This window comes from Adiantum capillus-veneris, chromosome 26 (assembly GCF_014529385.1).
Source record: "Adiantum capillus-veneris isolate H3 chromosome 26, ASM1452938v2, whole genome shotgun sequence".
Lineage (NCBI taxonomy): Eukaryota > Viridiplantae > Streptophyta > Polypodiopsida > Polypodiales > Pteridaceae > Adiantum > Adiantum capillus-veneris.
Window position 1 is genome coordinate 140276333 of NC_140956.1, and position 9998 is coordinate 140286330.

Consider the following 9998-nt stretch of genomic DNA (forward strand, 5'->3'; position numbering starts at 1 on the left):
TTCTATGCTCAGCGCTTTTGCTAAGTTTTGTTCACGTCTAAGCTACATTCAAACCAACATAAGGAGCTGTATACCACTGGTATTTTGCCCCTCAAAGAAAACTCACATATCAAAGGAAGAGCTTTGCAATAAGCTTCTGATTATGTAGCTCCAATGGAAGCTTCAAAGCTTCAATCATCTCTGTATATTTACTTTTTCAAACTTTGGCGACGCTTCTAGGATCGGTTTTGAAAGCTTGATCTGAAAGACAGTTTATTTTCATTTCAATTTTCAATAAAAGCAGAAATCACAAGAATCATCACAGCTGAAGGCACTGAGGCCCCAAAATTGGACTGTCTCATAGTGTAGATGCAGTTTCCCTCTTTACTCATCCGCTACAGACAATCTGTACATCAGAACATAAAGTTTTGCAAAACTTTATAAGACTGAAAAGTTTTGCAAAACTTTACAAATTAAGAGTAACCTATGGTATCCCACGAGTATCACATAGGAATCTTAATGTCAATGGCATCTCCTGTGCTTTGTAGAGGTGACCAGTTGAACCTAGAAAAGGTATTTACCTAGGAAAAACCTCGAGCTTTATTTTGAAGATGCTTCAAATTTGGGTATAAATCTTCACATGGTTGACAAATTAGCCATGACTAGGATCGCCATTTTTCTCAACCTGTCTGGTCATTCTCTGCGCAGTGATTCTTGTGCCATTTGCATCAGCAAAATCCTCACGAGTTTTCTGTTCCTGAAAGGTTGAGTAGCTGGAAGTAAGTTCCTTCTTTGGCAATAAGCTCATTATGGCTGCCTTGCTCCTTGATCGAGCCATTCTCAAGCACAGCAATGGAGTGTGCGTTCTTTACTGTGGAGAGGCGGTGCGCCACTAACACAGTGGTGCGGTGCTGCATCATGTTGTTTAAGGCTTCTTGCACCAGCTTTTCAGACTCCATATCTAGGGCACTGGTAGCTTCGTCAAGAAGCAAAATAGCCGGGTTCTTGAGAACAGCCCTGGCTATGGCCACCCTCTGTTTCTGACCGCCAGACAACTGAATCCCTCTCTCCCCCACCTCTGTCATATATCCCCCCGGGAGCCCGCTGATGAAGCCATGAGCATTAGCAGCTTTAGCAGCCTCCACAACCTCTGCCTCTGTTGACCCTTCTTTGCCGTAGCATATGTTCTCGTAAATGGTTGTGCTAAAGAGAGCAGGTTCTTGCTGCACCAATCCTATGTGTTGCCTCAAGGATTCCAACCTCAACTGCTTGATGTCTTTGCCATCTATAAGCACGTGTCCTCTCTGGGGATCATAGAATCTGGAGATCAAGGCAATAACCGAGCTTTTACCAGATCCACTGGCTCCTACTAGAGCCTGGGTATAGCCTCTCCTTACTTGAAGCTTAAAGTTCTTAAGAATTTGTACATCTGGTCTGGATGGATAGCTGAAGTATACATGCCTCAGCTCAATGGTTCCATTTACTGCATGCACCTCTTCTGCGCTCGGGTCCTCAACATCAATCTCACTCTGCCGATACAATATATTGAAGACGCCTTGCAATGTTTTGGTGCCATGAAGCAAGTCTGGGGCCATTGAAAGGGTCTCTGCGATGCCAAATGCTGTGATTACAAGAACCATAAAGCATTTCATCGACTGACCAAAGGTGGCTTCTCCCTTCCGTATCAACACGGATCCATACCATAGTGCAAGACCACACCAACAAAACACAACAAACTGAGACACCCCGAAACCAATCCCTGCTACCTGTCCTCGAACAAATGCTTTTTTCCTTGGTGCACTGAGCTCCTTACTGAAAAGGTTTAACACCTTGTCTTCTGCTGAAAATGCTGCCACTGTACGAATGTTGCTGATGGCTTCGCCTGCCACTGTGTTGGCTCTCATGTATGCCATGTGCAAATCACCACTGAAACCTTTCATAAATTGCATCTGCGATCAGGCAAATGAGCAAGGTCGATTAGGTTATGTGCCCTCATGTTCAGCAAGCATGCATTTTGAATGTAAGTAAAATGCTCATATGACCATACCTGCCCCACATACGATGCAATTAGAACTGGAAAAGTAATGAGCATGATCAGCGTGATTTTCCATTGAAGGTTCAGTGTTATATAAAATGCAGTAACAATCAAGCCCAGGTTCTGTAGAAGAGTGATGATGCGATCCACAATTGCACCTTTAACCAGAGGGGCATCAGCAGACAAGCGCGAGGCGAGTAGTGTGCTGCTATGTAAGTCAAACCAGCTAATTTCATTCTTAAGTATTGCTGCAATACATGATAAAAGGTCAGAAAAGACTGACAAGTTGATATTTTGAGTTTCAAGACAAGAATACATAGGAAATCATACCAGAAAACATTGCCTTCCTGACACGCAATGTGACCCTCTCTCCAGCAACTCCAGTGAAGTAAAATTCAGTGATGTATGCCATTGCAATCAGCACACCAACCCCACAGCAGCGAAAAGAAACTGTTTGGAGTCCCCTCTTCATGACAGCCATGTCAGGTTGATAGAAGTATTCAAGAGCTTGAGTTATTATAGAAGCAAAAATGGGTATTTGGGCGCCTGCGATTATTGCCCCAACTGCACCTAGAAGAGCAAAAGGCCAGTCACTAGCGTTCATTCTCATCATCTTTATCAAGGAGGCCTTTGGACCAACGAGATTATCAAAATTGGGCTCAGGTTCATTGCCTATCAATGCCTGTCCATTAACTACATCTGTGATGGAGCCAAAGCTGAAGGTTCTTTGTGAAAGGGATCTTTGCACTAAGGATCGTTGTGACAAGGTGCGATCCATGGATCCTCGACCAATCCTGTTATCACCAAAAACCAGCGCTGTCATCAGCATAATCAACAGCTACTTCACAAAAAACCCAAGAGACGAGCGTCATGTACAGCCCCTTGCTTGCCTGCTATCAGCAGCTGGTCCATTCTTTTGAATTTTCACAAGGGTGGCATACAAGCTATCCTTTTCTATCAGCTCTTTGTGAGATCCAAGCTCTGCAACTTTTCCATCCTCCACAACAGCAATTATATCTGCATTCTGTATTGTTGACAAGCGGTGGGCCACAACCACTGTCGTACGGCCAAGCATAACTCGATCTAGGGCCTCCTGGACACTTTTCTCGGAGTCTGAATCTAAAGCACTGGTGGCCTCATCCAAAAGAAGAATGGAGGGGTTCTTCAACATAGCTCTTGCAATTGCTATCCGCTGTTTTTGACCTCCAGACAACTGCACACCTCTCTCACCCACCTGCATTGACACCCAAAGTCAGTACAGTGGAAAGTGGAGGTGGTTTAAATTACTGCAAAACTATGAATTATAAGGAACTAATGTGCACAGGTCGAACTGTTAAATAATTTGATGGCAAGAGTTATGGAGAAATCACACACCAGAGTTTCGTAGCGCTTTGGAAGCACATCGATAAAGGTGTTAGCACATGCAATTGATGCTGCCTTCACTACATCATCTAGTGAAACATCTCCTGCCTTCCCGTACATGATATTTTCCTGTATGCTGGTAGCAAAGAGGGCGGGTTCTTGACTCACAAGACCCATTTGATTCCTTAACCATTTAAGTCGCATGGTTTTTATGTTGTGCCCATCCAAAAGAACTTCCCCTGTGGCCACAACATACAAGATCAGCATATGGAGCATCTGTAGCCAAGCCAACAATTTTACCATAAACTCGTACCTGCAGTCGGATCATAGAACCTCTCAATTAAGGAGATCACAGTGCTTTTCCCTGCACCACTTCCTCCTACAATAGCAACAACCTTCCCTGCTGGAATGAAGAGAGAGAATTTTTGAAAGATATTGATATCAGGTCGAGAGGGATAGCTGAAACTAACATTCCGTAGTTCAATGGTTCCACTTATTTGTTCGAGTGTCAGGCCATCATTATTGTGAGAAATCATGGGTTTCCTGTTTATCATTTTCAGAATAGTGTAACCTGCCGCTTTAGCTCTACTTATTGTTGCTATGTCAGGAGCAGCTTGCCCTAGAGCACTGTTTCAGAAGCACAACATGGCAGTAATTAGTCAAAATCAACCCACCTACCAGTTACAAAGGCCACAAGTATTGTCACAGTTAGGACATACAGATACAGTGAACCTTCAGCCGAGATTCCTAGGGCACACTTCGTAACATTTAGGAAAGAAGATTTCTTACAAGAGCTTTTGGCTAATGCACCACTGACCCTGATTTATATCTGCAACAAGCCCAGCTAGTAATACATTGCTCTCTCTTTGCCCTCCTCCTATGCTCACTCGGTCATCTCTTAGCGATATTGCATGTTTGTTCTTTTGAAACTTTGTGCTGTGGTTGACTGTGAATCCAGAATTGCCTCAAGGCTCACTTAACAATGGTGCCCTTAAAGCTGGCCATGTGTTCAGTGGCACTCTGGTCGTATGTGATTGCAATCATGAAGTGCTCATTGATCATGTGAAATTTGGTGCAGACGTCTGGTTTAACTATGAGATTGAGGAGCAGGGCAGTGGGCACCTTGGTCCTTCACGCAACATATTAACGCATTGATAGCTGACTGACTTGATGCATCAACAGCACCACTCAAGATACTTCTAATAGCTCTGTAGAGTGCCCTATTTCAGATTGGTGCCTTGTTCATAATCCCCCACGGGCCACATGCACACAAGAAGTTTTGTACAAATTCTCACAATATTTCCACATTGTGACTTACCTCAACCTCATGAGCTTCTGTGAGGGAGGCGCCGCATACCTAGCTAGGTACCATTGGGGGTAGGGGCCTGCCGGCCAAAATTGATTTATTCATAAATCATATCAAAGTCACTTGCCTGACCCAAAACCTTGGAAAATACATAAGGCCTACTCTAGTAATATAGAGCTACACACCCCATCCAACCTTGGCATAAATCTGGAGCGCTAGCCCCTTCTTGACCAAAAATGCCAGAGGGAAGAGAGAGGGTGTGATCCCTACTCAAAACGCTGGATCAGCCTGGAGTGTCCAGATTTTTCCAGCACTCCCTCTTCTGCAGCCGGTACCGGCGCTACTTGGCAGCCCATCACCCGCTCTCCCGTGGAGTCCCGTCGCAGTGGAGCAGCTGGAGCTCATCTGCCATCACATGCCGCATCAGCTGCATCATTTTAGCATTGTATCGCAACAGATTTGCTACATTTTCAACATTTCAGGTCTGCATTTTTGCAACCAGAATTCAGCCGTCAAATTTTCTCACATCGGATGTGCAAATCAGCCCAAGATCTCCCATTCGGTGGCTATCTGCAACCCACATTGAGCCGAATTACAAAGGTGCAGCAAATCAGCCCAGAGGTGCTTTATTCCGAAGATCTTTATTCCGAAGAGTTACAACTACATCATCCATTTGAATCATGTACATTATCCATTCGAGTCGAATCGAGTCTTGCCGAGGTATTGCATTGTTGTAGTGTCACATGCACATTGCACCTGAGCCACGTGGACATGCTACTACTATAGGTAAGCATCCTTCTTACTTAAGAAAGGCTATGGATCTAGTCTACTTAGGAAAGGCTACGGATCTAGTCTCGCACTTTGTGAGCCTCTAGGACAAAGCAAATCATTAGAGTGCATACCCTCTTGCGCAAAGCATTCGTAAAGTCACTTAGATCTGTGAACAGTCACGTCATTTAATCATAAGAGACCCTTTTTAAGTGGAATCGTGGGGTTTAGTATAATGCTTGACGTCTCTCCATAATTTTATATACGTGAGCCTTGGCTAACCCTTTATGGTTCTTTATGATTCTTTCCTTGAGTGATGATACCGAACACTACCAAAGAGAACACTACCAAAGAGCTGTGATACCGATGTAATGTGCAACGAAAGTGAATGATGGTGAATGCTCAAGATGAGTGCTCCGTTCGTGCCCAAGATTCCTTTTATTGAAGGGGAAAGAGAGCCCCCCTTTACTTCATGAGATATTATGCAATATACCAAAACAAGAGAGTGCAAATTGTGAGGGAAATCGTTGTGAGTGCTAGAGAGAGAGAGAGAGAGAGAGAAAAGATCAACACCAGATGGGATCCCAAACCCCCCTCCAATTACAAACAACCTGTACAGCCAGCCATATCAACATAAGTCTGCGCAGAGTTATGTGTGTGTATGTGTGTCTGCGTGTGGGTCCTGCTTTATTTTAATGGGCTTAGGCCCTTGGAAACTTGGGCCCCATCAAACGACGTCCCATAAGTTGGTAAAAACCCTTTAATAAATTGCCCACTCAATGAGATTCTATAAGTTGATGAGAACTCCTTCTGCAACTTCTAAGGTTTAGGCCCCTCGGCTGGGATTTGCAAGTCAGCTTAGGTCTTCAGTGGCTTGACACGTTGGCAGTTGTGACACTCTTCCCCGTGAGAGATGGCTCTACGGACACTACACTCCATGTTGCAGCTCGATACTTCGGCAATCCATTGAGCCTCTTCTCGGTCATTCCCTCGTCTCAGCGAGTGCTCCCATTGATGTCCATTATCGGCTCCATCATCATCAGCATTTCCAGCCCTGCTTTACGCGACCGATCTAGCTATTTTTTCAACCATATCTACACTTTTGCAACCAACTTTCAGCCCTTGATTCCTCCCACATCGGGAGCAAATCAACCCCCGATATACCCCTTGGTGGCCATCAGCAACCCCTCTCGAGACAAATCCAACAATGCAATCGAATCAACCCAGAGGTATTTCATCTTGGAGAGTTACCGTGGTGGCATTCCCCGTCGAGTCAGTAGAGTCCGCATTGAAGTATTGCATGTGTACATTTCGTTTACGCAATCAAAAGCAACGGTGTGGGAGGCCCTTGAGAGGTTTGGTTGGGACCCCAATCCAGTGCAGATTCCGGAAACAAAACCCCTCTCTCTCTCTCTCTCTCTCTCTCTCTCTCACACACACACACACACCAAAGGCAAGTTGAGCAACGAGCTAGGGAGATCCAGACGCCCACGATTACGGAGGACTACACCGCATCAACGGATGTTGCATTAAAAGATTCAGATCACTTTAGCCCGACATGCACGACACCCGGTCAAACTATTGACCATGGAGGAGATTGATGAGATCCGCCAGTGATTGATGTTGGATTTCCTGTGATTTAGCTCTTTCTAAGGATACACCCACATTGTGTTGTCTTTTACAACCCCCCCCCCCCCCCCCCCCCACACACACACACTCACTTCACCCCCTACCCATATCCTCCACAAACCCAGCTAGCTGCTTAGCTCACATCTTGTAGCTTAGGATTCTATAGTATTTTTATTTTGTTACTCGGACTTTGTATCAGACCCACTACATTGTAACTTTCATAGGTCACTTTAGCCTTTTGAAAGACGTTAATTAACATTTCATTTCATTTCTCTGTGCGCGCTGGTGACAACCTGCTGCTGGTGACGAGCGTGCATGCTGGTGACGAGCTGCACGCTGTGGAGGTGACGAGCTGCACACTGCTGTGGAGGTGATGACCTGCAGTGGAGAGCTGCGTGCTGCTGTCTGCCCCTCTACTGCTGTGCTGCACTGACCCCACTGGCTACACCTTCCCCAGGCCTACATCTCCCAACTGCGAAGCCGTATTAACACACACACACACACATACATAGAGATATCTTCTAGAAAACTTGCAAAAGAGAAGACAAGCAAAATGTATAAAAACAAGCAAGTGGATGCATCAACCTTAACCCAAAAACGGTGTTGCATGATCACCCATGCCAATACCTTAAAGATATCAGCATGGAATACTAGAGATATAGCCAGAAGACCTACAGGGAGCTCGAAACGACATTGAGGATGGTGGTAAAAGCCTCGCCCCCGGTGCTGATACCATTTCGAATTAGCCTCCCAGCAAACCAGAGAAGCAAAGCAAAAGAGGTGAAGGCCATTCCATACAATAGTCCTATTCCCAGCCCTTTGGCAAACCCTGCTTTGATTCCCAGCTTCTTGGTAGATTGCAGAGCATCTGAATAGGATTGAAATGCTTTTTTCTCTCCGACAAAAGAGTGCACTATCCTCATTTGTGCAATAACCTGCAAGAGACATATATGTCTATTGAACAAGCAGGCAGGAGAACACATCCTCTATGCACGCACAAGCGTAATAAAGGGTCACCTCGAAAGCCACTTCTGCTGCTCGTGAGTATGCTCCTTGGTTTCTAGCAGCAATTCCGATCATCACATAGGCACAAAATCCTCCAGCCAGCGCAATGACTGGCAGCACGGCCAGAGTGAGCAGAGATAATTGCCACACGGAGAGAAAGGCAAGCACCATACCGCACACAAATTGACCCATGTGATGGAACAAGTTCCCCGTCTGTAAAAAAAGACACAAACCACAAGCATGTTCAGTGAATTTGCACAAAGAAATGTTGAAATGACACATGCTGACACTGTGAATTGTCCTTTTTACAAGAGAAATAAGAAGCTCAAAAATTGAACCTTAGATCCAATCGCCTCTTGGACAAGAGTGGTATCACTTGCAATGCCAGCTACCACTTCACCAGTAGATATATTGGTGTCAAAGAAGCCGACGTCTTGCGAAAGTAGAGCTTTCACATAGCGTATCCTTAATCGAGCAGCTTGTCTTTCTCCAGTGAACATCCACATTGAGACCTCTGTACTACACGGCAGAATGTCTCCATTTCTTTCTCAAATAAATTGTACTCCTGACGTTCTATCCTAATTAACCAAAAGCATTCATATTTAATCTAAATGCGAATAAGAACACAGGCTTACCAGTCCATCCAGTCCCGAACCGCACCACGCTCAGGTAGACAAAATAGAGTGCATACTGCAAATAATCACCAAGGGGAAATGTTTCAGTTAAGGGGATGGATATAACATTGCTTCATGGCATGACAGTGAAAACTTTGAATCGCTAATTGCTTGAGCAAGCTTCAAGGAAGCTTTTCAACAAGAATGTCCGGACACTAGAAAGCAAATCAAAGAAACAAACAAATAATTTGAGGTATATCCCAACATCGGGCAGCCTTCCTGCAATGTCATTCCTTTGCCTTGTTGTTGATTCTAACACAAGGACTGCATAGGAATAGAAGGAAACCAATAGAATAGCTAGCTAGTACTCACCTTGGAGACTTGCTTGGCCATGGGCGCAAGCGCGGAGTCAGAAAAACTGCCAAGCGAGTCAATGAGTTTTCCGAGGAAAAGAAGAAACATGGGCATGGTTGCCCCATGCGCTGTGCCCGCCAAGCCGCCCGCCAGCATAGCTACTGCATCCACCCAGTCCGCCTGCCCAAAGAGCTTGTAGAAGGCCACGGCTGGCCGCGGGGCAGAGGCGGCCTGCATTTCGGAGCTGTCAGGTCTCCGTCTAATTTCTTCTCCTTCTACCTCTGTCATAGAGGAGATTGAGAGAAGTAAGGCAGGAAGGATGGGTGGTTGCAAATTGCAATACTTCTCTCTCTCTCTCTCTCTCTCTCTCTCTCTCTCTCTCTCTCTCTCTCACACACACACACGTTCTCTCGCACAGGATCTAAGGCATTGCAGTACCTCTACCCCTCCCTCCCTCCCTCCCTCCCTCTCTCTCTCTCTCTCTCTCGTGCACCCACACACACACGCACACACGCAGTTCGTAATGTTGCAAAGCTATAGGATGCTTGTTCATGGACAGGTAGCTCGCACCAGCGACCAACCGGCTTGACTCAACTCACGCTCTGCCTAAGTCGCAACATGCCACAATTACCCGTCGCCGTCTTCATTAATGGGCGGCAGGCCAGTACGTCGTGAGCCGTGCCAGCATTTGCCTTCGCTTTCGCTCTTGGAGTTCCCTCGCGTCTCAATGGCAAATGCTCATGCAATTTTTTCGGACAGCCAGCTGCCATTTACAAGCTCCGGACTCGCAGGCTTTTAAAAGTTCAATCTTAACGCTAAGCGGCTTTCGGACAGCCGACGACGGTGCATCTCTTTCCGCCTGGAATAATGATTGAAGGGCTGTTTCCCACGGACTTCCTCTTGTGTTAGAAAATTGATTCCTCAACCTCGCTGCTGTTTTTGTCGG

General features: G+C 45.7%; 1 protein-coding gene across 2 annotated transcripts; it reads right to left on the minus strand.

Moving 5' to 3' along the window:
• Nucleotides 1–241: 241 nt before the first annotated feature.
• LOC147424277 (ABC transporter B family member 19-like) lies at nt 242–9499 on the minus strand. Of its 2 annotated transcripts, none has more exons than XM_086502192.1 (11): nt 9071–9499; nt 8720–8774; nt 8423–8598; nt 8097–8297; nt 7755–8014; nt 3690–4003; nt 3389–3615; nt 2905–3248; nt 2345–2808; nt 2027–2262; nt 242–1928 (listed from the first exon to the last, which is right to left on the minus strand). In XM_086502192.1, exons 1-11 carry the CDS (start codon nt 9338–9340, stop codon nt 720–722), a joined length of 3756 nt encoding a protein of 1251 aa, XP_086358318.1. In that variant the 5' UTR covers nt 9341–9499; the 3' UTR covers nt 242–719. The 2 variants fall into 2 exon arrangements, with proteins under 2 accessions (XP_086358318.1, XP_086358319.1); XM_086502193.1 differs by having other exon boundaries at nt 8423–8603; nt 9071–9142.
• Nucleotides 9500–9998: the final 499 nt, after the last annotated feature.

Coding starts and splice junctions, on each gene's coding strand:
- LOC147424277 (XM_086502192.1), bottom strand. CDS start 9,340: ATGACAGAGGTAGAAGGAGAAGAAATTAGACGGAGACCTGACAGCTCC. Junction 4,004..7,754: donor AATGTCGTTTCGAGCTCCCT/GTAGGTCTTCTG, acceptor CTTCTGAAACAG/TGCTCTAGGGCAAGCTGCTC. Junction 3,249..3,388: donor CAAAGCGCTACGAAACTCTG/GTGTGTGATTTC, acceptor GTGTCAATGCAG/GTGGGTGAGAGAGGTGTGCA.